The following is a 27,653-nucleotide window of genomic DNA, read 5'->3' on the forward strand; positions in this document are numbered from 1 at the left end:
GTAATGTTATATTTTGTTTTATCCGGACATTGACGAAAAACCTCTCTAATAGTCTATTCCATGGTCCAACTGTCGCGGTCAAAGAGTAACAACATAGCAATCAATATCAGGACAAACAAAATGAGTTCTGTTAGTCATTTCACTGAATGGGTCACAAAAGACATGTAATCACCGCCAAACCTTTTGTTATTGCTAGAGGATCACCCAATTCACTTCTTAATGTTAACTGACAGAGCTCCAAATACGAAGTGTTGACAGGAATGTATTGAAGATGCTTTATATTGTAGTGATAAATGTAGTCATTAGAGGTTTTTATTCAGGAACACGTAGGAGGGGGAAATTGGTATTACCAACTCTTGATCTCTCGACAAAGGATGTGTAAAGAAATATACAACTGTCCAAGGAGAAGGCGGGTGGATACTCGGCGAAAATAACACTATTCATGCCACTAGCGCTTCCTGCTCTTTTATCATTGATTATATTATGTTCGAAACCAAGAACTTCTCTTATATTATCTTTGAGAATAATCTTTTCATTGTAAATGGGTGAACTAATGTAGATTTTACCGTCTTCCATTGAATAATTGAATCGAAAGCCACCATTTTTACGATACGAAATTTTTTTGTTGATAGCATGACACAATTTGTTCATACTCCCAAACTCCTTATATGATAATGTGACAAAGGGATATTCATATGAATTGATCTCTACAATTACATGTTGATCGTTAACGATCAGCCAATCAAGTGGTAAAATTTTTATATCATATGTACGATCCTATCTTAGAATATCATATGTATTTTTAAGAATACAATCCACAAGAGATGCTTCATACCTTCCTTCAAATATAATCGCAGGGGAGATCTTAGCCCAAAAATCACTCGTTTTATTCAAATCGTCATAAAGAGGATCGGAAACATTGGACATGAATGTCACATAAAAAACTTCCGACATTATGAACGTATTCAGTGGGCATGCACGAATCTAAATCAGAGTTGTATCCTAGCCAGCGAACAAGCAACTGTCACCTTCCCTTACGAGTACGACTCATTACTACTTTTTCAATTTGATAGATTCCACTATTTCCAACTTTTTTCAATTCATAGTCATAAAAACTGCCAAGTATCTCTTCATCTTTCATATCGCGAAGACTTTACGTTAAAAAGTTCAGTGGACACTTCAAAAAGACACTTTAAGAAGTTCAGTGGACCACAAGTAATTTCGCTTTTCAAAAATATTTCTTGTACGATTGGTTCGAACAGTATCACCAATATTATCACCAACATGAAATCAAAAGCATGCATCACCAGCATGAAAGCAAAAGCATGCATCACCAGCAAGAAAAGGCTGGGAAGAAAAATTTCTTCCCCGCCTTTTTATTCCAATATTGTTTAAGGAATAGTATATTGTCACTTTGATGAATTTCAAAAGGGCTAGCATTGAACAAGGATCGATGAGGGCGTTGATTTTAAATCAACATGATTTTGTCTAAATCATGAATAAATGCAACTGTATTTTTCAGTGTACAATATCTTGAAATTAAAAGTCGAATTGCTCGTAAAAAACATTCAGCCAATTCTGCCTTTATAGGACAATGACTATGATAGAGTATTGTATTATATTTCAATAAAACCCCTTCTACATTTAGATTAACAAATTCACTTCCATGGTCTGTTTAAATTTTTTATACGGATCTTGTTCAAAGATGGATTCAACGGCTTTAACAACTTCATTGCATTGCTTTGACTGCAAAAGAACTGCATATGAATACCGACTAAAAACACTTATTGCAAGTAAAATATACTTGGAGGGCTAATTATGACGTCTTTGAGTCGCGCCTAGAGTCAAAATATCTGCGTGTAATATATGCAGAGGGTAAAAGGCTTTAGTTTTTCGATAGTCACGACCTCTGGTCCCATTTTTTCTATGAAGAGTATAACTGGGTTCCGTTTGTAAATACTCCTTTCCTACTTTCTTTTTAATTCCGGTAACCTGATCAAGTGTTGTGGGAGAACTTAAACTTCCCATTTCACCAATATTTTCATAAACAACTTTCAAAACTTGATCTATTTTGAACGTAAGCGTGGTGTGAACCGTCCGCTACCCTTTTGCATCCTACCGAGTGAGTCAATACGTCTTTGCTTTTGTCTAGCTACCACCGGCTTCGACATCAAATCAATATTTCTACTACGTGTACTGGTATTTTCCGAGAAAGATTTAAAATCATCATGTTCTAGCTTTAATGTTGTTGATGGACTATGTTCTTTTAATTTCTTTAGAATTGGTAATAAGACTTAGTGACAATTTGACGACTTTAAAAATTTATACGAATTACTATGAATGGAATTGACTCTCTTACGATTTGAAATCAGATCCAATAACAAATTAATCAAATTGTAACTCTTGCCCTCGATTATAACTTCATGTTTTTCTCGTCAATTTGTTCATTTTAAGCGAGGAAGGTCAAGAGTCTTTTCCTTTGTTCACGATAGGATGGAGACAAAAAGTCTACAACACTTGTTAATAAATCTTCATTTTTCAGTGTTTCAAAGTTCAAACTTTCACTATTTCAGAAGGTTGATCAATGACATTTACTTTAAGCAGTTTTTCACGATAAGGTTTGTGTTTGTTGACACGTCGAAGGGCATTTTGAAGTAAAATTAATCTTTCATCATCAGCAATTGTTTTACTGTTAATAAATTTATCAAGATCATCTTCAAAGTGCTCTTTTGGTGAAAGAGCATGTCAATAGGCGTCAATTTATGTGGTTCAGCCGTCTCTAGAGATTATTGTTTACTAGTTCGGCGATCATCGGTAGTAACAAGGAAAAGAAATTACCACCCGCTTTAAAAAGACGTTTTCTTTTTCAATTTGCTTTCTTTTTGCAAGCTAGAACACGTACAAGTGACCGATGTTGCTTTGTTTGTTGTCTAATCCCATCTGACTGTTGAATATTACCTTTCATTAAATTTAAACAAACTTCCGACAAGAGATTAATACATTCTTTGTCAATGCCATGTTTGAGAATCACTTTCCTAAGCCTCAGTTTTGAATTGGCTAGCACGAAAAATAAGTGACGATGCTCGTATAGCTTCTTCAACGGCATGATAGCAACTAATGACCCTTTTTACTATTCACGGGTAGTAAAACAGTAATTTCATTATCGAAACTATCAGTGACTACACGCAATTCTTCGGTGTGTTTTGATTCAGGTCCAATAGTATGTAGCCATAAGGTTTACTAGTAGCTTGATTGTATGCTGAAAATAAAAATTTGGGTTCGCTGGGGTAGATTTGTTTGTTTAGAGTTTTAAGAGAACTTTCATCGTGAACAACTCTTCAGATAATAAAGTAAATACAATTAAAAGCAAGTTTTCTCATGTTTTTTCTGATGAAAATGAAGATTATGGAGCACAACAGTTACAAACATTTTTTGTGATGTGACCAGACTGTGAATAATTGTAACATTTCCTGCGACCATTCTTCAATAGATGCAGCTAAATCGTCAATAATCAACCCGAGTTTTGGCGCAGTACTAGTAAAAACGGCAAGTCCTTTTATGAATTTTATGCTTAGATGAATACTCTTTATTTTGAGATAAGATTCTTGCAATACACTATAACAATAATAGATATTTTTAGGATTATCTAAAAAACTTTTATCACTGTTTGAATTATTTTCGTTAATAGTGTTGTTTTGCCAGACACGGACTGTCGACAAAGAAAAGATCTGAATGGTGTTTTAAGTTGATACATATTCCTCCAATGTCAAAATAAAACTAACCTAACCTAACCTCAATCTGTTGAAAAAATACCCAAAGGGAATAGAATGCACAGGGTTTCTTTAATTAATGAATACACTACAAAATTTTAAAATAAACACTTGAATTTATTTACAATGAAAACATAATTAATAATCACTTGAAAATTTAAATAGGCACTGGTGGCACAGCAGCCGGGCCGGCATCCGGGAGGCAGCCAGCGGGCGCGGCAGCGACCAGAAGGTGCCACGGGTGGGGCAGCGAGCAGACGGTACTGTGGCTGAGAGAGTGACATGATAAAATAAATAAACATTTAAAAATAAACAATTAAAAATTACCCCTTTGCGCAATGAAAAAAAGAGTTATAAATATAAAACACTGGGAAAAATGACTAGATAGAAAAAGTGTAGTGCTAAGGTGGCGACGGAAAAAACTCCCCCTCCCCCCCCCCCACTTCCACAACTTTAGGGCTTGCTCAAGACCGAGTTGCTTTCTATAATTAACACATTCAACTCAATCTGAATTAAGGTAGTGGCCGTGTAGTAGTACCTTCAAACCACCCACGAGTACATAGACTTTGTCCGGTATGATGGACATAGCACTTTTTTTTCAACCCGAACTGTATCGTTTCTATATTTTAAAGATTGAATGGCCATGACACTCGCTCTTGGAACTAAATTATTCTCCATGCAGTTCCTATAAACACTCATGGTGAAATTGTCCTTTACATAGTATATTAATAAGCAAAATATAATAAGCAATTAAATAAGCCACTAAGCAACTGATTTGCCTGGTGTTTATAAATAAGCAACTTATTTTGGGCCTGGCGTTTCACCAGCTCCGAATAGAGGGGACTCATCCCAGTTGGTATAATCTATCAGGGAGCTAATGTACTCTAAATTTTCCAAATCCTTCAACAGACGATCTGTTTTGACTTTCAACAGGAGTAAATCGGTGCCTCTATAACACACCTGATTTTGTCCCATCCCCTTCCAGCGGAATTTGGGATCCGAAATGATTCGGGAACATTTTTTGTGTCAGTTACAACGTCACGCCGACCCCTGTTGCGCACACTCTCACACATATTACCAAAGGCCAAATATAAAATAAGTTTTAAGATCAATTTTCGACCTTTGTTTTAGCTTGAGACTGTTTGTTGAAAAAAGTTTCAACAAACGCCTTCATCTAAAGCTTTTGATCAAGCTGGAGGGCTCTATGAATCTTTGTGACATTGAAGCCGTTGGCCAGCATACACTGCAAAAGAACGCGTGTAAAACAATATTCCGTTTCGGCTCAAGGTCGGCAATAAGATTCTGTTTTGATAGTGTCCAATGCATACTTTTATTTTCTACTAATGATAAATTTTAGGGACTCAAATAGTCCCTAGGAACCGGTGTATTAATGCAGGGGAAAACAAAGTTCTATAACTATTCAGGACAATCCAGAGGTATGTCAGCGTCAATTTCGAAAAGCCATCCTTGTGGTCCATCCTCCTCAAGAGTCTAAATAATGGGCAAATCTGGAGCAGAAGGATCGTCAAGCCATTGGTAATTCCCACACAGAAAATAAAAGTGAGACAATGCCAACGGATAAAGGGAATTCATATCCAAGAAAACGGCACTCAACTATTCACCGGTGCGTTGTCGAGTCGGGTCGGTTTCAAGAAGACGATCCCTATTGAAAACGTACCCTTCTCTGATGGATCTCTCTATAAACAGGTGCTAATCCACGTCGGCAATCGGACCTAGTCAAGCGATTCAGCTTCACTAATGTTAAGAATTAAATCCATCACCAGATGAGGAGTGGAAAAATGATACCCTAAATCCAACCCATGTTTGTCCCTGTTTTTACAGATAAAATCCAATAACGTCAAATCATCACTTGCCAGGTACATTTTACAATAATCCCACCAATTTTTACACCCTACCTTTGCTAAAACCCTCTTGGCAAATTCATAATCGGCAGTGGTGCATTGATGATCGCAATGTGAATCATAAAACTCTACGATGGGTGGTAAATACTGGTACTAATGACGCTTACAGTGTGTCAAGTGATTTTTTAATTTTAATTCTGTATAAAATCTTGAAAGACACATTGGACAGTAATGACGTGAAGTTTAACCTTTATCCTGACTTAAAGCCCTGCTAATATGGGGGATAACAAAGAAATGTCCGATCGAGTCAGCATATTTGGCAGGCTCATAAAGAAGCCATACCCAGTGTTTCACTGATTCAATGGAAGATGTACTTACGGAATATATAACCCCCTTTTTATCTGTTAGTTCGCTTTCTTCATATTCTTCTTCAAATTGTAAAACTGTGAATTGAATATTTAAATCCTCTTTAGCCCTTTCAATTATATCTAATCCTTTGAGTGTAACTGGATATTGTCCCTTTAAACAATTAAAATCTACTTTACGAAATTCTGACACCTCCCCACCTCAATTAACTGCCCAATCTTCCTACATTGTCTTACTTATGTCCTTTGCCCCGGGTTTAAGCCCTGCGAAGAGGACCGAATTTTTGAAACACCCCAAGCCCTTGTCAAAACGAAAGTGTTGTACATCTCTACACCCCTTTAAATTTGCATTATATTCCCCCTGCCCCCTCCCACCTCTTAAAAAAATCCCTTTTAAATTTAGTAATATTAAGTTCTAATTTTTCTATAGATAAAACCAACAACCCACTCCCGTTTTCACTATACCTCTTCATCCTATTAAAAATTTCACCCATCCAATCCGAAAAAAACCCTCAAAATTAAGCAAGTCTGGATGAAGCGTCTGCATTATTGTTTGTACATGATGCTCGCGCAAAACAACCAAACTTAAACTTAAAAAAATTATTTTAAGTGTGATTGATGCTTTTATACTGTCCCGTCCACCTGCCTCCCGCACATGGTTTTCAAGAAGTGCCCGAACCATGCTTACATAGGAGTATGTTGCGTCTATAGGATATGTATGAATACTACCACTTGTTAGGGAATTGAACAGATCGCCAAACTCAACCCTATACACGTGATTGTTACGCAAAGCGGTATCAGCTAAATAAAATTCTGATAATATGGAGGTGATCCGGCACCACTTTGATCCCCTAAATCACTGTCCATGCCGGGCGTTGTCTCGATTTCCCTTGATGGGGAGTCTTGGGCCCATTCATGGTCCTTATCAAGGCCGAGACGCCGCACAAAACCTTCTAAACCAAACTCAGTGGGAGCTACACTAGCCAGACTTACCCCCACACTTAAACCCCCTCGCGTTTACTCCGGGACCTCCTGCATGTTCATAAGCGACTTTATATAGTTGTATGAAGTTGTAGAAGTTGTATGTCCCAGGTGTAGGATTTGTGTGAACCTAGAAGAATAATAAGAGCATATTAGCTCACTGGAACACTTTGTCCTATGAAAGAGAGGACAGTTATTGAAGTCATAGGTTGCATACTACTCGCTGGAATGCATCATTGTATTATGGGTCATATAAGGGCACCATGATCCCATAAACTCATGGAACCCCCACTACTCACCGGAATGCATCACTGTCTTATGGGCCATTAAAGGGTACCATGACCCTTCGAAGTAAAAAAATACCATTCTACTCGTTGCAATGCATCATTGTATTATGAAGCATTGAGAGGTATTCTCGGTCCTGTAACCCCCATGCCCACACTACTGCTAAACCCTTTGAATGTATTTAAAAAAAATAGTCATGGAAAACCCGCCGAGGGGGATTTGCATCATGCATGTTCTCAGTCCTTGCCGGTATTTTATGTGCTTCGTCTGCAGGTGCAACTTCTAGGAGCTCACTCAATAGATTGTCCGTTAATTGATCGAAAGTGTTCTGAAAAAATAATTTTCCTCTTAGGTATGAGAATAATCTATGGGCATCTCAAATTCTTCAGAACTAACAGATTAGGGGGAGGGAGGGTCTTATCACTCAAAACTCTTCGAGTCATGTTCTTAGCTATTTCCTAGATATTCAAACTAAAAATCGATGGGGATATAACTTGGGCCTTCAATATTCTGATCAAGTGGGAAAAAGCTAAAAGATAAAACTAAAGAGTAAGCACTCAAATTAATAAAATAATTTAGAAAGGAGTGAAAAGCTTGTTAGTCTAGAAAAAGAGAAAAAAATAGGTATGAATGGAGCTAACAGAGGGGTTGGGGGCACAGTTGAATCTCCCCAAAAAATAGTGAGTAAGCACTTTAATCTTTGAAAAGTTGAAAAACAGCCTGACGGAATCAGAAACTTATATATTCTAGTGAAAAGACAAGAAAACTTTTTAATTTCTCTGACGGGTAAAAAAAAATTAGAGAAAAAGACGTTATTATTAGGCTGAATAAAAAAACGAAAATGGCGAAAAAAAAGTTGAAAAACAGCCTTATTTAGATATTTCTATAACTTGGTCCTGGCACATAAAAAAATAGCAAAAAGACGAAACTAAAGAGTAAAGGGTTCTCTGGCAGCTAACAAAATTAGCTTTAATAGGGTGGAAATTCCCTTCAAAGCCTGATTATAGTAAAAAAAAACTTACTTTCAGATATTTCTGCGGGGGTTGACTCTTTTAAAACTAAGGGGTGAGGGAGCCAGATAATCTGTAAAGACAAAAGTAGACTATAAAAGGGAAAAGACAAATCTAGAGAATAGATCCCCTTCAAGGGGTGAATGGCTCTCTGACAGTAGAGTAGAAAAATTAACGAAAGGATAGCTTTATTAAGTCGAAAAAATAGCGAAAGACATCAAAATTAAGTTGAAAAATTAGTGAAAAGATGATTTTATTAGGCTGAAAAAAATTACTTACTTCTTCAAATTCTGGAGGTGCTTAGAAGTGGGCCCTGAATGGCCCTGGCAGTAAAGAATGAGTGGCCACGTTAGGGCCTTGCACATCCGGGGTTTGTGCAGTCAGGTCAGCCCCGTATAGGGTTTGCGTAGCCGGGCAGCAAGTTGACCAGGCAGCTAAATGGCTTGGATCTTGGGCATGTAACGTGGGAGTCCGACGGCTGGGAGCTTGGGAAGGCAGCGTGGCAAGCTCAATGGCTGGAAGCTTGGGCAAGCAGAATGGTAGCTTGATTGGTTGGAGCATGGATAGAAGGTGCAGACCTGGATTGGACAACCATCTCAAACCGCTGCACGGGAGTAGAATCATTGCCCCTAGCCCTCTGGTTGGGAGAAGGGAGAGCTGGAAACTCCTAGAAAGGCAAACAAAATTAAGTTTTTCATGAAACAACTCTACCAACCTTAATGGAGGGTCCCATACATTGAAAAATGCACCCGATTTCAAAAATGGATGCGCAACTCCTTTGCTGTAAGAGGAAATTCCTTAACCGCAGTAAGGCTGAATAATTTGGAGTGGTGAATATCATAGATTGCTTTTTTACCATAATATAGCTATAAATGTTTTATACAAGTGTTTTTAAAACAAAGCCTCCCCCTTCTTTATCATTGTCAAAATCCCCCCTCTCTTGCTTAACTTTATATATTTTAAGCTTTCAAAAAATGCTATTATTCATCTAAAGAGCAGAAAAATAAGTGTCTCCCCCCTTTCCTGGAAAGCAAAACTAGATTTTTTTTATAAATATAAATGCGAAAACTTTATTTATTGGAAGCAATAGTTTGACTATAAAACCCACTTAAGGTATCGTTTGGGTGCCGGATAAGATTCCCCATATTACTGGGGAATACTGATGACTCACCCCAAGACTAATAACATAATACCAAAGCTAAGGGGACTAGACTTCAGCTTATCAAATAATAGGCGATAGCACTCGAGCTATAAATATGCTCACCATTGCCTGCTTTATACAAAGGTATTTTTAAAAAAAACTAGCATTATTCTTCTAGGGCTTGGATAGAATCTCGAGCTCAAAATACCTCCTCAGGTGCAAGTATTTTAGACCCTCCTGCTAAACTAGAATTGGCGCGGAATAAACGTTTTTTATCATACGCCGCATGCTCCTGTTAGAGCACCCTTCTTACACACAATTCCAGCCCTAAAATAAGACTAATCATATAAAAAATGATTCACTCCCATAAAATCTATTATGTGACAATTTTGCAGAGAATAATCGAGAAAATAGCTTCCTAGAACCTATTTTTCAAGGGAACCCGAAACGGTAGAAGAAATAATAACTAGGTTGATTGAAAATGGATCATCCCCCGTAAGGTATATTAATTGAGAGCAAGGCAGTCCCTTCCGCATTTGTTAATAACAGATTTCTTTATTCAGCCCGCAAGAGACACCTCAAATTTAATGGTTTAGTGCTTTCAATGCACGGGGGAATAGTAACCTTTTTCGAAAAACAATATATATGTAAGCCAAAAAAGAATAACTTGTATTGAAAGGATTAACTGTTACCGAATTGTGAGTGGGTGGAGGGTTGGGCTTTTACCCTGTAAAAAAGAGGGTATTATATGATTTGAAATAAGTAGAAACAACGCGGTGTGTGTGGAGGGGTTTTGGAGGGGGTATAGAAAATACTAGATAAATTGACTTACTTCTTGGTATGAAGGTGAATTATCCTTTTTTTTATAGAGAGTTGTATTGTCTTCAATAGGTTATATAACAATGATGCTGTTTGGTCCTTCCCTTGAGTATTTATACAATTCCTAGAACACACAGGGATCTTCGAAGGGAACATCTGGATTCCAGGAAAGTCGTGTGACTCCAACATGGTAAGGTAGTAAAACAAAAGGACTTAATATGGGGAAATAAAAACACTTGGATTTGAGGAAAGTCGTACAGACTCCAACAAGGTAAAAACAACATGGCTTATACCACCTGGAAACATGTTTGGATAAGATTTTGCTAAAAAATGGCCGTCTAAGGTTTTAAATAGTAATTCATTAGTGGGGAAATTAAAACACATGGGTTCCAGAAAAGCTGGAATCTAGTTGGATACTAGATTCCAACAAGGGAACAACAACATGGCCTCTACCAGCTGGAGAGTCATGTTTAGACAAGATTTTCCTATAAAATGACCGTCTAAGGTTTTTATTAGAAAAACAATAGGGGGAAATAAAACATCTGGATTCCAGGAAAGGTGTCTAGACAGGTATAGGTGGAAAACACCTGGGAATTTTCCTAGGAACAGGGCGTGCTCGGCATCTTTCCAGCTGACTGCACTGCACAGGTGCGAGGGACTCCATTTAGAATTCCTTATTGTTTGAACTTGTGCATCATCCCGAGCACATTCCAAGTAATTATAGTGTGTCACAGTACCTGGGAATCTTGCCTAGAAACAACATTGCGGCACCTGGTCGGCAAAAGAGGGATGCGCTGTTAAGTCTTCTTCTTTCGCCATTGAACCATTGGAAGAAAGAAGTAGCGCCTATGGGTACGTTTAAACCTGAAGATAGGTCACTACTATTGAGTCTTTTGACTGGATTGGCTTTTAACGATGTAACTATTCTATGACTCAGTAATTTTTCCAGTCAACTAGTTATCAGGGAACACAATAGAAGCACAAGCACCTTTACTGTTTGTGCTATTACACAACATTGAACCGCTGTTCTTAAAATATTGTATTGTTCTTACTTGAGGATTACCAGAAAACAGACTAAAACTAAAAGTTAAAAAAAAAACAACAAAAAACATTGGAGTAGGAGTAATAAGTGGTGTTAACTCATTGCCATTTGTCGACAGCCAAATGTTTTGTGAAAACGGACTAAAAAGATAGCAGAAAGGTTCGATATTAAAGAGCCCCAAGATATAATTCCCACACACAACAACTCCCAACCAAAAACAAACATTAAAAGGGCTGAAAAAAGGGCAGAACAATTCGAAGAATCTTATTTTTCTTAACTAAAATCTTTTACAAAGAAGGTTCTGGTGGATAGCAAGACCAGGACACAATTTGCGCTTTACTGAAAACAAAATATATTTGAAATGTTTTCACTTTTCTTACTTTCATAAATAAACAATTATCAAAACATTAAGATATAAATATCAGTATATGTCAATCAAAATGACAATTAACGGTCACTTTTTTTCAGAAAGGGCATATCGTGTTCTGGTCTTGAAGAAGGCATGAAGGTTATCAGCCCTTCTCATGTTAATTTTTGCCCGTTTTGAGTTTGACTCAGCTACTTATTGTAATAAGTAGCTCAAATTCTGTTCGTATTTAGTTTCATTTATTTATTGATAGTGATTTGTGGTAGTTTTACGCTTGGAAGATTATTTGACTTTATTTGTGCTCATTCTTGGCTTGATGGGGCTCTTTACTTTTCTTAGAAAAGCTTGTTTTGTGGATATTTTTTTTTAAATTAATTTAAGTAAGAGAGGAGCCTCCTTCATTATTTTCCTCCAATACTTTAAAGTTGGATTTTTAAGTTAAGAGTCAAACCCCAGTTTGTCCCATATCCAAGCTAAGCGGAATATATGGGCAAAATCTTTACTTCCTTCCACAAATAACATCAGGTAATTGCATGCACCATTTTTATTATCATAATGGCTTTTTTGTACGGAGTGCTAGCTAATCATTCAGTTCATGGTGGTGAACTATAAGTAAGGAGTGACACGACTCAATAGTAAACGAGACTCTAAAAACCGGAATTTGATATCAATAAATATATAACAAAAATTCGCTTATTACGCTGATTTTGAATATATAAGATTCGTTAAGCCTAGTGTTAACTATAAAAGGTGACGAGCCTGAACAACTTGCCTGATTTTCAAAATTTGAGGGAAACTCCCCCTGAAAGTCCAAAAATAAAAAAAAGTCAACGAATTTTAAAGAAGCACAGCATCAGATTCAGCGTATTGGAGAACCATACTATGGAGGTTTCAAGCCCCTTTCTACAAAAATGTGGAACTTTGTATTTTTTGTCAGAAGAAAAGATAACCCATGTATATCTGTTTTTTGTTGTTTTTTTTTTTGGTTATTTTTTTTCAGGGATGATCGAATCGAACCAGTGGTCCTAGAAAATCGAGGGAGGGCCCATTTAAATGAAAATTAAAATTTTTAGTGCCCTTTTTAAGTGACCAAAAAGATTGAAGGGCAACTAGCTTCCTCCGATGCCCCTTCCCCCCCCCCAAAAAAAGATCGTCCAATCAAAATTTCAAGATAGCCATTTTGTTCAGTATAGTTGGAAAGTCCTACAATCATGCTTTTGGAGATAATATGACCCCCCCCCCAGCTCCTTGGGATAAGTCTTCAAGTTATAAAATTTAACCATTGTTGACGTATAGCATTTGTTATTGGGAAGTATAAGGACATTTTTCGGGAGGGAGGATTTTTTTGCTTGGGATGGATTCCATGGGGATAATTGTCCGCGTAGAGGGAAATTTCTGGGGTTGAACTTTCCAGGGGAAATTTCACACTGAGGGGGATTGGACAAAGTTCCTATTCAAAATTTTATTTATTTGTCTTACTTTACTTTTGTCTACTCAATTTTGCATGTGGAGATTTTTCAGGGGAATTGTCTAGGGGAAATTTTCAGCCTGTGGGCTCCTCGCAAATAATCCACGGAAGGGGAGGTTTCGGAAGTGATCAGAAAAATGATTAGAATTTAACGTCTTTTTCGAATGAAAGTATACTAAGGAGAATTTTCAGGCTGATTCTTCTGCAAGATGTTTTATGGAGAGAGGGGGAAATTTCGGCGAGGATGGAAGTGTTCAGAAGGAGCTTTAAGTGGGTGTATTTCATACGGGAGGAACTTTCCGCGGAGAAATTTTTCGTGAGGGGAAGGTATTTTTCATAGATCGTGAGCCAGATTTACTGGCATTATTTGAAAAACCATCAGAAATTAAATTAAAGAAAAACAATTTTTATTCAACGGAAAGTAAGGATCAGCATTTAAACTCAAAACAAACAGAAATTATTCTGTATATCAAGGGGTTACCCCCTTCCTGAAAACCTTGCTCTTTAAGCCAAAGTTTGACTGTTTATCCCTATTTTTTAAGAACGACTCCTGAAATAAAAGAGCCGTTTGATTAGAATACACATTTTTTTTTAAGGTGCTAAAAACTCTAGCGTGAAGAGCAAAGTATTTAGGAGGGGGGCAATCTCTTCGTATACGGAGTAATTTCTGTTCGTTTTGAGCTTTAATGTTGCTCCTTACTAACAGTTGAAAAACTTTTTTTATGTAATATTGTATAAACATGACGCATGTGAAATGTCTCAAATGAATTTTTCACTGGAACTTCAATGATCAAAATGAGAAATAGCATAGCCTCTCCTCTTAGAGTGTTAAAAATGCTACTCCCTATAGCGATGTGCTAATTGGTAAATATTACGCTGGAATCTAATTTAGATTCAACTGGGAAGATAAAGTGTTGTGCCAAAATTTATTAAGCCTAGGGTTAACTATAAAAGGCGACGACCCTGAGAAAATTTGCCTGATTTTCAAAAAAGGGGGAAACGCCCCCTGAAAGTCAAAAAATAAAAAAAAGTCAAAGAATATTCAAAGAAGCACATCATCAGATTCAGCGTTTGGAGAACCATACTGTAGAGGTTTCAACCTCCTATCTACAAAAATGTGGAACCTTATATATTTTGTCAGAAGAAAAGATGACGGATGTTTATCTGTTGTTTTTTTTTGTTTTTTTTGTTATTTTTTTCAAGGGATGATCGAATCGAACCAGTGATCTTAGAAAATTGGAAGAGGGCTCATTTAAATGGAAATTTAAATTCTAGTGCCCTTTTTAAGTGACCAAAAAGATTGGAGGGCAACTAGCTTCCTCCGACGCCCCTTTTCCCCCCAAAATCGTCCAATCAAAATTTTAAGATAGCCATTTTGTTTAGTATAGTTGAAAAGTCCTAAAATCATGCTTTTGGAGATAACATGATCCCCCCCCCAGATCCTGGGGATAAGTCTTCAAGTTATAAAATTTGCCCATTGTTGACGTATAGCATTTGTTATCGGGAAGTATATGGACGTCTTTCGGGAGAAGGGATTTTGTGCTTGGGGTGGGATTCTATGGGAATAATTGACCACGTAGAGGGAAATTTCTGGGGTTGAACTTTCCAGGGAATATTTCACACTGAGGGGGATTTAACAAAGTTCCTATTCAAAATTTTATTTGTTTGTCTTACTTTACTTCTGTCTAGTCAATTTTGCATGTGGAGATGTTTCGGGGGAATTGTCTAGGGGAAATGTTCAGCATGTGGGTTTCCGGGAAATAATCCACGGAAAGGAGGTTTCGGAAGTGATCAGAAAAATGATTAGAATTTAATGTGTTTTTCAAATGAAAGTATACTAAGGAGAATTTTTAGGCTGATTTTTCTGCAAGATGTTTTATGGAGAGAGGGGAAATTTTCGGCGAGGATGGAAGCGTTCAGAAGGAGTTTTAAGGGGGTATATTGTATGTGGGAGGTACTTTCCACGGAGAAGTTTTCTGTGAGGGGAAGGTATTTTTCTTGGATCGTGAGCCAGATTTACTGGGATTATTTTAAAAACGATCAGAAATTAAATTAAGAAAAAAAAGTATTTTCAACGATAAGTAAAGATCAACATTAAAACTCAAAACGAAAAGAAATTATTCCGTATATCAAGGGGTTACCCCCTTCCTGAAACCCTTGCTCTTTAAGCTAAAGTTAGACTGTTTATCCCAATTTTCTAAGAACGACTCCTGAAACAAAAGAGCCGTTTAATAAGAATACGAAGCTTCTTTAAAAGTGCTAAAAACTCTAGTGTGAAGAGCAAGTTATAGAGGAGGGGGGCAATCTTTTCGTATACGGAGTAATTTCTGTTAGTTTTGAGCTTTAATGTTGCTCCTTACTTTCAGTTGAAAAAACTTTTTTGTAAGTAATGTTGTATAAATATGACGCATGGCTCAAATGAGTTTTTGCACTGGAACTTCAATGATCAAAATGAGAAATAGCATAGCCTCTCCTCTTTGCATGTTAAAAATGCTACTCCCTATAGCGATGTGATAATTGGTGGCCTAAATATTACGCTGGAATCTAATTTAGATCCAACTGGGAAGATAAAGTGTTGTGCCAAAATATTCATGTTTCTTAAGTGAAAACTGGTTAAATGAGACTTAGTATGCCATAATTATTTTAATTTAGAAAGTAACAAGAACTAAAGTGAAATTTTGGAAAATGGTTAATCAAGTACCGACTGATTAAAGCTAACACTAAAATCGAAGAACATTATTAGCGTTGTTAAAAGGTGAATATTACATTAAATCCCTCCCTCATTAATAACGATAATTCTCTCCACACTACAATTACTATGTCAGACAAACTATGGCCGGACCGTGAGTGATTAAACTCGTGAAATGTATAACAGTAAACGAAACTCATCTCTTACTTGAAGACTGCCGCCTTAAATGCACGAATCCTGAAAGCTCAAATGACAACTAGCAAAGAAAAATATGCTGTGTTTAGGCTAAATTAAGCTTCAGCTTATCAAAATAGTGTTTTGTTTTCAAGCCTAGCTTAAGAAATGTCGTGTTTGTTTAACTATATTTTGCATTTATATTCAATCAAATATGAATTAATGAAACTCAAGTACTTTCCATGTATTTTCTTTACTGCCTGATTTTGGGATCCCCGCTAAATTTTTGGTATTTGAAAGTGTTGTGACTCGGCAAAATGACTCGTTTTTGGTGTATAAACACCGGTAAAGATGAAATGTTATTTGTCCCTGACCGCCCATAATGACCGAGCTTTGTCTGATTTTTTTTTTTTTTTCCTTAGGAGAACAGCAAAAAGCGGTAGTGGAGGGGTAATTAACTTGTAAAACTAAATTTTGTCTCATCTTCCAAAAAATTCTTCGATGTGTACATTAATCTCCTTGAGGATGTCAATGTTTTTGCGAACACGTTGGTGGCCCTTACAAAATGATTGAGTTCCCACTAAATATATAAAACTTTACACTGCATTGCATGAGTATTAAGCTAAAGCTCCCCCGTCCCGTAAAAATATTTATTCCTTGATGATGCCAATTTAAAAATAATGTTTATCAAAACATCTCAATATGATAAACGAAACTATAATTCTATATAATAGGGTTTTGACTAGAGAAGAAACACCTGAGATTAAGCAATGTTTATTACTACTTCGGTAAAAAATTGCTGGAATTACTCAATACTTATGAATACTGGCACCTTGGTACCTCATTCCCCCTGCCTGCCTGTATGAATAACCCCGTACGTTTTTTTGCATTTATTCTAGCAATCAGAAAGTTTTGATCTCGTTAAGGCATCTATAAATTCATCGATATACCTGCTCAGATTTCTAAAACTACGTCCAGTAGGTTTTATTATATCTTAATTCGCAACCATGTAAGTCAGCGGCGGAGGGAGATTCCCCGGCGTTTTAAACTTGGATTTGTCTCCCGTCTCGCACTGGCCACTCAAATCGCACCCTCCAATTGCATCAGCCCTTAGTTCTTGAGTATCCTACTTGATGATTTCATTCCAATTAACGTGAATATTTGTGTCAATCATGTAATTAGTTGGGTCGACTACTAGTAGATCAAAATGTATGGTGAATAAGTAAAAACTACAAGAAAAGTCACCAAAATTGCCAATTAGATTAAAGACGGACATTAATTAACACGTGGCAGCTGTAGCTCCTACGGGTAATAGTAGGCTACTCATATACAATTGGTGAAATCCATTCTCAAAACTGGTTCAAAGTTTTCCTTTATGCTAGTGTCAGTCAATACAGTGGGCCCCAGATATAACGAGATAGTGACATGTAGCAGTGAGGGGCAATCTATTCAAAGACATGTCCACCGTTTTCTTAAAGGATTTCTGCGACAGCTCTATCCCTTATCCTATGACAGCCCTGTTACATCACGACAGCCCTGGGAAGATTCCGTTGTTCGGATATGATTGTTGGTTTGGATATTATTATTGGTTGGTTTGGATATGATTGTTGGTTTGGATATGAGTGGCTTTTATGAGTGGTTTGGATATGATTGTTTTGGACATGATTAATGGTTTGGATATGAGTGGCTATTATGAGTGGTTTGGATATGATTATTGATTTGGATATGATTGTTGGTTTGGATATGAGTGGCTTTTATGAGTGGTTTAGATATGATTGTTGGTTTGGATATGATTGTTGGGTTGGATATGATTATTGGTTTGGATATATTTCAAGGTTTGGATATGCTTATTGCTTTGGATATGATTATTGGTTTGGACATGATTGTTGGTTTTGATATGATTGTTGGTTTGGATATGATTAATGGTTAGAATATGAGTGGTTTGGATATGATTCTTGGTTTGGATATGAGTGGCTTTTATGAGTGGTTTGGGTATCATTTTTGGTTTGGAGATGATTATTGGTTTGGACATGAAGGCTATTGTGAGTAGTTTGGATATGAATGTTGGGTTGGATATGAGTGCCTATTATGAGTGGATTGGATATGATTGTTGGTTTGGATATGATTGTTGGTTTGGCTAAGAGTGGCTATTATGAGTGTTTTGGATGTAATTGCTGGTTTGGATATGAGTGGCTATTATAAGTGGTTTGAATATGATGGTTTGTTTGTATATAATTATTGGTTTGTATACGATTGTTGGTTTGGATATGATTGTTGGTTTGGATACGACTGGCTTTCATGAGTGTTTTGATATGATTGTTGGTTTGGATGTGATTTTTGGTCAGATACAGAAATTAACATGGGATTTCATGACAACCCTCTGACGTCAAGGCACATCCTCGCCTTTAAATGGTCAGATATGAAATAAACATGTGATTTTCAAGACATGCCCTCTTACGTCATGTCATCCCTGGCAGGCTTCCCGGTGTTTCAGATGTTTTATTATTTCTTCAGTATTAAAAAACAGTTCAGTGTGTTAATATGGCATTTTTCGCTTGAAAAGTTCAAAGCATATCTTATTTTATTTTTTTTAATTCTTTGAACTCGGTAGGAATCGAAAGGTCAATTTTCTTCCAGTGGAAAACCGCTCTAAGCAACACGACTAAACGCCCATTCCCAATATTCTGCATTAAGGAAATACTGTCAAGAAATAACACATTTCCGTAGCGTCACAAGACACACCTCTGTCTATTCCATGATACATCTGACGGGATTCCAGGCTCATGTTGGTATTCTCCTGGCCAGCTGTAAAATCGATGATGCAAAACGCAGAGAGGGAATATTCATTTTTATACAATATTGCTCTAAATGTATTTCTAGTGATGAAGACAAAGGGATGCTTAAATTGTGTAAACACCTTGATCGTGCTAAAAAATAAATCTTAAAAACACAGAGAGTGTTAATAAAATTTTTATTATTTCAAACAAATTTACAACAATATTAAAAACGCATAACAAAAAAGTTAAAAAACACGACAAACAAAAAATAAAAGGTGAAAAAAGACTTATCGTAATATATGTAAAAAAAACCGTGTATTATAGAAAGTCGGGGATCCTAGCATGCAATATCAGGGGCTGAACGCCATGTGGGGCTGAGGTTAGGCAGTGAATAGGTACTATTTGAAAGATAAAGATGGCTTTAAATGATTTTTTGCCTGTTATTTCAAACAAATTAATGGTCCTATGTCAATTCTAAATTGTTGGTCAACCTTCTTAAGACCATAGGGGGGCGTGCCTTGTTTGCCTCCCATTACAGGCAATCTAACGGTCTTATGTTAATTTTAAATTCCTGGTCAACATGCCTGTGACTCTAGGAAAGCATGCCTTTCCAAAAACTAACAAACAAGTATGTGTCCAATAAGAGAGTCATGCATACTCCAACCATTTACCCTGCCCCTGCCATTTAAGCATTTGCCTCTCAATTACTTGGACTATCTGTCTCGGCTTTTCTCTGTCTACAATTAGCCATGTCTTGATGCAACCTATGCAACCTACTGCAAAATACTTGATAAATTCAATTCAATACTTGATAACTTCAATTCAAGACAACTTAAATTAACTTCAGATAACTTAAATTCTTGGTCAACATGCCTGAGACTCTAGGCAGGCATGCCTTTACAAAAACTAACAAACAAATATGTGTCCAATAAGAGAGTCATGCATACTCCCGCCATTTACCCGTGCCCTAGCCATTTAAACATTTGCCTCTCAATTACTTGGACTATCTGTCTTGGCTTTCTCTGTCTACAATTAGCCGTGTCTTGATGCAACCTATGCAACCTACTGCAAAATACTTGATAACTTCAGTGCTAACAAGTTTTCTGTTAGAAAAAGTAATTTTTTCTTAACACTAAAAAACTTTTTCTTCGAAGTAACATCATTTTCACTTAATGGTAACAAATTTTTTCTAATAGCAACAAGTTATCTATCAAAGGTAACAAATTTATCTTAGAAGTAACAATTTTCTGTTAATACTACCAAGTTTTCTGTTACAAGTAGCAAATTTTTTTTAACACTAACAAATTTTCTCCTCGAAGTAACAAATTTTTACTTAATACGATCAAATATCTCATAGAGGTAACAGCTTTCTCTTAATAGTAACACTTTTTTATAATAACAGTAGGTTTTCCGTCAAAGATAACAAATTTCTTTTAAAAGTAACAATTTTCTGTTAATACTAACAAGTTTTCTGTTAGAAGTAGCTACTTTTTATTAACACTAAAAAATTTTCTCTTCGAAGTAAAAACTTCTCCTTAATATTAACAAAGTTTTATTTAATATGATCAAATTTCTGATGAAGTTAACAGGTTTTTTTAATAGTAACATATTTTTTCTAATAGCAGCAATTTTTCTGTCAAAGATAAAAAATTTCTCTTAGAAGTAACAATTTTCTGTTAATGCTACCAAGTTTTCTTCTAGAAGTAGCATGTTTCTCTTAACACTAACAAATTTTCTCTTCTAAGTAATAACTTTTTATTTAATACTGACAAACTTTTACGTAATATTATCGAATTTCTCATGGAGGTAACTGGTTTTTTATTAATACAACCAATTTTTGTCTAACAGACACAAGTTTTCAGCTAGAAGTAGTAAGTTTTTCTTAACAGTAATAAATTTTCTCTTCGAAGTAAAAACTTGTTTTTTAATACTAACAAACTTTTACTTAATAGTATTAAATGTCTCTTGGAACTAAAGGCTTTTTTTCTTAATAGTTAGAAAGTTTTTTTATATCACCAAGTTTTCTGTCAAAGATAAGATATTTCTCTTGGAAGTAACAATTTTCTGTCTATGATATCAAGTTTTCCGCTAGAAGTAGCAAGTTTTTATTAACACTAACATATTTTCAAACAGTTCGTGGTAACGAACTGTAAGTAAGGAGCGACCCGGCTCAATGGTAACCGAAACTCTAAAAAACGAAACTTTGATACCAATAAATACTTCAAAAGAATCAGATTTTAATTCTGATTTCAAATATATAAGTTTCATCAAGTTTAATCATACCTATCAAAAGTTACGCGCCTGATAAAATTTGGCTGATTCTCGAAAAAAGGGGGAAAGACCCCTTAAAAGTTATAGAACGTCAATGAAAATCACACCATCATATTCAGCGTATCAGAGAACACTACTGTAGAGGTTTCAAGCTCCTATCTAGAAAAATGTGGAATTTTCCATTTTTTGCCAGAAGAAAGATCACGGATGCGTGTTTATTTGTTTTTTTTTCTTTCTTTTCCCCAGGAGTGATCGTATCGACCCAGTGGTCCTAGAATATCATGGGAGGGCTCGTTGAAACGGAAATTAAAAGTTCTAGTGCCCTTTTTAAGTGACGAAAAAGAATGGAGGGCAACTAGGCCCCCTCCCACGCTCATTTTTTTCCCAAAGTCACCCGATCAAAATTTTGAGATAGCCATTTTGTTCAGCATGGTCGAAAATATTATTATTATATCTTTTAGGATGACTTAATCTCTCGAAGCCCCCAGGGGGAGGGCTGAAAGCTATGAACTTTACCCAATGTTAACATATAGTATTGGCTATTGGGAAGTATACAGAAGTTTTCAGGGGGAATTTTTTCTGGTAGTGGGGGGTGAGGGTGAGTCGGGGGTTATATGGGAAGATCTTTTCATGAAGGAAGTTTTCATGGGGGAAGGGACATTGCTATGAAGGGGGCGCCGGTTTTCCCATCATTATTTAAAAAAAAGAAGAAATTAAATATAAAAAAACAAGTTTTTCAACTGAAAGTAAGGAGCAACATCAAAACTTAAAACGAACGAAAAAGTACTAGCTATATGATTGGGTTCACCTTCTAGTCAATGCCTCGCTCTTTAAGCCAAAGCTTTTTTAGTACTTTCATAAGAGCTATTTATTCTAATTAACGGCCTTTGTGATTAAGGGGTCATTTTTAAAGAATTGGAACAAAATTGGAACTTTAGCTTAAAGAGCAAGGTATTGACTAGGGGGAAAACCCCCTAATATTCGTATTAAAGATATATGAATATAGAAAAGTAGAAGGGCCTTATTGAATCCGAACAGAACCACGTGGTTTATGGTTTTCTCACTGAGAATGAAAAAACAGGAATTTTCTCACTTGAAAAAACGGGAATTTTGTCACATTTATGTCTGTTTTCTTGGATGGTTATGTGTGTTGATCGATTTATTTGATGTTTTTATGGATTTTGTCAGTGAGAATTTGAAAAACAGAAACTTTGTCCCGTTCATGGATTATTGAGTCTAATGGGGGCAGGTCAATGACACTTCCTTCTTGTTGTTACTCGAGCCAAATGTTATGAGTTTCCCGGAAACAGTTAGATCCCCCTTCTCAGCCAATCAGAGGGCTTGGTTGCATAATAGCCTCGGAGGGAATATGAGGAACGGATTTTTGCTAAAGTTTTATTAGTCTGTGAATAGAATTCAAGGAGTGAGAAGAACAGTTTTGACTTTACTCATTTGGATATATATTTGTAATAATGAGTGGAATGTTTACCCTATTAGAAGTTGATAGTGGAGTTGATGGTAATAATACAAGAGCACCAAGCATTGCGGTGGAAATCACGAAAGGATCGTAGCTTTGTCTGGAATGGGATGAAGTATATGCAACATATATGATATCCTTGAGCAAATTTAAAATGGAAGATCAATTATGTTTAGCCGCTAAGGTTGATATAGCAGATGTGAATAGACTTCAATGTGCTTAAAGTGCATTGGTGAAACATATCGAAGACAATAAACTCTATCGCTAATTGTACATGCATAGTATTATTGATGTTGTTGTAATTATTCAATAAAATTGTTTCAAAATCAAAATGTTCCCTCTTCTTCTGGTTAGGGTTAACGAATAATGGTCTGTCTAGAGTCAGCAGTCAGAGTGAAAGGACTGAAAAATGAATAAATTTGAGAAAGAGAGAATTAGATCAAATCTAGTGCTTATGGAAAAATGTTTGATTTTGGATGACGATTTTCTAGAGTTGTCTCTTCAACGCAGAATATTTTCTTAAGAAATACTTGTAGATATAATGAAAAGTGATTCTCCCCCATTGAACTATTGTGTGAAACTTTTAAGATGTGATTCAAATGCTTATACTCAATTTATTGATATATTAATTGGAACAAGGCAGAATCTTATCGTGGATATACTTTTGAAAACATTGCCAATGGATTCAATGTAGATGGCTCTCCCCGTCATTCGAAAGAGGTAACGTCACAGAGCTACTCCTCTCCCCCATTTCCCTCTCATTGAATTTATGGAGCGAGGACGATCAGTTTCGTTTTAGCTGTGAGTGAGTTGACATCGGAAACCAAAAAATGTTCTATATATGTCCATTGTGCATGTACACTCTTGGTAGTTGGAATCAATGTGAGAATTGTACAATTATTGATGACTATAGTGAAAAGTGTAAATCATGTAGCCCTTGTAAATTACATAGAGGATATACAGGACAAATTAAAGGATATAATTCATGTCTCGAAGAGATTTGTGACTCTCACCCTAGAGGGCACCTGTGTTCCAATTGTCACAATGATAAATGTGATCAGTGGGAGAATACTTACCCCGCTATGATTGGAAAGAATCCTAAACGTGATTTCAGTTTATTTCTACGAGATTGGTATCGTCGCGGATTTAAATTATTCTGGGAGGAGGAATCTGGTCTACGATTCAACTTTTGGGCTAACAAGACAATTTGGCTTCTACATCACCGTCGTGACGACACAGTCTATTATGACTATAAAGCAAGTGATTTTTATTTGGCAGTTACCGAATGTGATTCACCACTTGAAAACACTGTATGTGATATTGCTTCAAATAGACAGATTGAAACTCGTGAATTTCATAATATGAATGCAAATAGTATCATTGACTATACAAAGAGATGTGACAAGAGTGAAGTTACATTGTACTGCAGAAAATGTGATCCTGACTTTGCAGTCAATCAAGATCAATATACAGTGAAACCAAATGATTTACCAGCATTAGTGATTCAAGACAGTTATCTATGCACCGATGAAGAAATCGAAAAGTGATGATTTAAAGACACTGTTATATATATGCATTTTATTTATAAACAAATTCACAAACATTTTTTAAGCACTTTACTCTAAGGGCATTCAACTCAATACTATAAAGGTCTGAGAGGACATTTTCCACTCGAAAGTCGTTCAGACGTGGATCGTCACCCTAAATGTGGAGAAACTGCTTGTAAGTATAGCCACGACATCGGAACACAAAATATAGTATTGCATGGAAGTCACAGCTTTTAGTGTTTAGATCCTGCACCCTTTTTTGATTTTGAATAGTGGTTTTCCCACTGCTCTCAATATAGTTGCTGATGTGGGGTGTGTAGAATATATAGGGTAGCCCAAGAGGATCAAAAAATTCAATCGTCTGATTTGTTTGATAGATGCACAGCCAATGATCTGTCAGCACAGTCGACGGACTGCTATTAACAATAATCAAGGTCTTGGTCGCACTTTGAATTTTTCCTAGATAGTCTGAGGGTAGACAATAGGATTTGTACTTAGACATGTAGGGGTCCACATTAAATACATTAATTATTTGACTTGTGTTCATGGCGCCAAGTCTAGTAGAACACTACCTTCGGGAGTGATTTCCCAATAGGTTTTCATATTGATTTAGTGAAATTAGGGCAATACTCTCAGCCAATGGGTCGGTAAATGTACACTCTAAACGCACACTCCCTGTACGTACTATACTCATATCCTGTGTGCCAGACAAATCCATTACAATGACAACATGTGTTTTAGCAAACGTATCTTCGGCTATACCATTTTCAAATAGTTGAGAGTCATGATCTAGGGTTTGCATGGTCAACTCATACAACGTTCTATAGGATCTATCAAAATATAGATTGTAGAGTGGGATGCCATTTATTTTGCACACAAGAGATGAAAGTCCAAACATCTCGAATTTATGTGGACATTCAGTCCATGATCCTATTACACTGGCGCTTTTTACAAATGCCAACGCAAGTTTTGACGGGATTTCACCATTTATAAAGGATGAATCGGTGAAGGTGCGTGAGCCCATTGCAATATGACGCTGATTGGTGACTGTATGAGGAACAAGTATTTTAATATTGTTGCCATTGGCTCTCAGTTTTTCCACGGCCAAAGCAACAGAACTCATAAACTGCTGTTTGCGTACATGTAGTATTGCTGAGGTGAGGAAGATACTTACATCTGGATTGACAGAAAGTTCTTTTCTCAATATGAAATTGGAGTGTGCAAGCGTTATTTTTATATACACTTTAACATTGGGTGGTAGCCATTGGTTTATATTACATATATCATGATATATTTTTCCAACTAGATGTAATTCACTAGTTGTAGCATTTTTAAGTGCATCTCTACTATCAGTATTTGTAATATATTCATATCCATTGGAGGTGCCTCTCATTTCCTTGTATGACTTGGGTTTCATCAGCTTGAATTGCATATAGCTCCTATAATTTGAGAGATTGTTGCTTGTGCTCACGAGCGTACCATTCATGTAGACACTGATTTGACGAAAATAAGTTATGTATTATACAATTTTCATAGGATATTCCATCGGCCCAAATTGGCATTGCATTATCGGTTTTCCAAACTTTCAATTGCAAATCTATAAATGTTCAGGACATGTCCGTGAAGTAGTCTTCATTGGAATAAATTTGAAAGTGAATAGTATCGGAGAGGGGTTGTTGTGGATAAAAGTGCTCATAGTATCCATGCTTGACACTCACATCAATATTTTCAGCATTGAATAGATTCAATCAGGCGGTGATTGAAGGTTGAGAATCCTTATGCGGTAGGTAAGACATCCTAGGAGAAGAAATCTATTTTAGATCTGACAATTTTCTGCCTGTGACTTCTGGTTACAGCACGTATCGGCTTTTTCCTTCTTTTCTTTGATAAAATGGATGTCTTTCGTTTCCGTCCTGAGTGGAGACTGATGAGTGATGCGTTGTCTCTTGACCTTTTTAAACCTTTACCATTTTGTTTTAATCTCTCGCCAAGGGTTCGCGCACTGGACCTAAGATATTCCGTAGCACTTTTTTTAAAATCCTACCCAGAGCCTCAATCGTATAGTAAAGAGGATGCAAAATCTGTCGCAGCCGGTACAAGATATTTTCTAGCCAGTGTTAGTGAAGAACGAAACAACTTAGCCAGCCAACTGCCAAGACCATAGCCAGACATTGACGAGCGTCCTTTGTAATAGTCCATTCCATTGCCCTGTTTTCTTGGGCCAAGAGTATTAACATAGCAGTCAATATCAGGACAAGTGAATGCCACTTTTTTTTTAGACATCTTGCTTTTAAACAATGGGACGAAAATAACATGTAATCACAGACAACCCTTTTCAAATTGATATGGGATCGCCCAATTTGGCTATTAGCGTTATCTGACAGAGTTCCAAATAGTAAGGGTTTACGGGAATATATTCGAGATGCTTTATATTTTAGTGGTGAATATGCTCTTGATGGGTTTTCCGTTCAAGAACTCGTAGTACGGGAACATTTGAATTACCGAACCGAGATGTTTCCACAAATGAAGCATAGAGAAATATACAAGTGTCCTTGGAGAAGGCAGGCGGATAGTCAGCAAAAATGAAATTAGTGTTTCCGGCACTTTTACCATTGATTATATTGAGCTTAAAGCCAAGAACATCCTTTAGATTATCATTGAGAATAACCTTTTCACTATCAATAGGTGAACTAATGTAGATCTTACCCTCCTCCTTTGAATAGTTTAAATGAAAAGCCCCTTTTTTACGAGCGGAAATTCTTTTATTGATAGAACTACTTAAATCATTAACGCAGGTGATCTACTATTAGGTTAATAAAACGTATTGATAATTACAACAATTGATTTTTTGAATTTTTTCTTTATAAACTTTTGGTGGTGGCAAATCATATTTTATGATTTTTGTATAATATATAATATACTAAATAATTATGTAGGAAGAATTTTTGATAATACAGTAGAAAATAGACAATTCATACTGTCCGTCGAAATTGATTGTGGGTGATAGTTCAGTCCAAAAATCACTGGTTCTAATCAAGTCGTTGTAGAGAGGATCGGAAACATTGGACATGAAAGTCACATAGAAATCATTGGGCACATTCAATATCTTCAGCACTGACCCAAGAATCAAAATCTGAGTTGTATCCTAGCCAGCGAACAAGCAACTGTCTCTTGCCCCTACGAGTACGACTCTTTATTATCTTTTCAATTTGATAAATTTCGCTAGTGTTTCTAACTTTTTGAAATTAATATTCATAAAAACCACCGATAATCTTGTCATCTTTGGTGTCTCGCAGTCGATAAGTTATGGGTTTGGTGTCCAGGATTTTGGACACTTTAAAAAGTTCAGTGCTCCATAAATAATTCCCATTTTCAAAAATATTGGTGGTTGTATTAATTCGAACAGTATCACAAACATTGAATTTCTTCTTCTTTTTTTTCTCTTTACCATTGGAGTATTGCTTTAGAAAAGCATCAAATGTATTTTCACTATAATGAACATCCCTTGGTGTAGAGTTGGACAGAGATCGATGTGGTCGTTGATTATAAATCAACATGATTTTATCTAAATCATGAATAAAAGCCAGTGTATTTTTCAATGTGGAATA

The 27,653-nt window shown here is 36.2% G+C and overlaps 2 protein-coding genes across 3 annotated transcripts in view; one reads left to right on the forward strand and one right to left on the reverse strand.

The window, feature by feature from the left end:
- Nucleotides 1–27,653, forward strand: part of LOC148952292 (sodium channel protein Nach-like) — a 312,845-nt gene that overhangs the window by 5,643 nt on the left and 279,549 nt on the right. The gene's annotated exons all lie outside the window — the stretch shown is intronic.
- On the reverse strand, nt 3,869–8,928 carry LOC148952293 (uncharacterized). Of its 2 annotated transcripts, none has more exons than XM_089088916.1 (2): nt 8,553–8,928; nt 3,869–4,039 (listed from the first exon to the last, which is right to left on the reverse strand). In XM_089088916.1, the coding sequence occupies exon 1, from the start codon at nt 8,895–8,897 to the stop codon at nt 8,574–8,576; it is 324 nt and encodes a 107-aa protein (XP_088945042.1). In that variant the 5' UTR covers nt 8,898–8,928; the 3' UTR covers nt 3,869–4,039; nt 8,553–8,573. The 2 variants fall into 2 exon arrangements, with proteins under 2 accessions (XP_088945042.1, XP_088945043.1); XM_089088917.1 differs by lacking the exon at nt 3,869–4,039 and adding an exon at nt 7,552–7,591.

The sequence above is a fragment of the Artemia sp. Qi Xiang Cuo genome, chromosome 5 (assembly GCF_049724085.1).
Source record: "Artemia sp. Qi Xiang Cuo chromosome 5, ASM4972408v1, whole genome shotgun sequence".
Classification (NCBI taxonomy): Eukaryota; Metazoa; Arthropoda; class Branchiopoda; order Anostraca; family Artemiidae; genus Artemia; species Artemia sp. Qi Xiang Cuo.

Bases quoted from the DNA above. Each gene is read 5' to 3' on its own strand.
- LOC148952293 (XM_089088916.1), bottom strand. From the start codon at position 8,897: ATGATTCTACTCCCGTGCAGCGGTTTGAGATGGTTGTCCAATCCAGGT.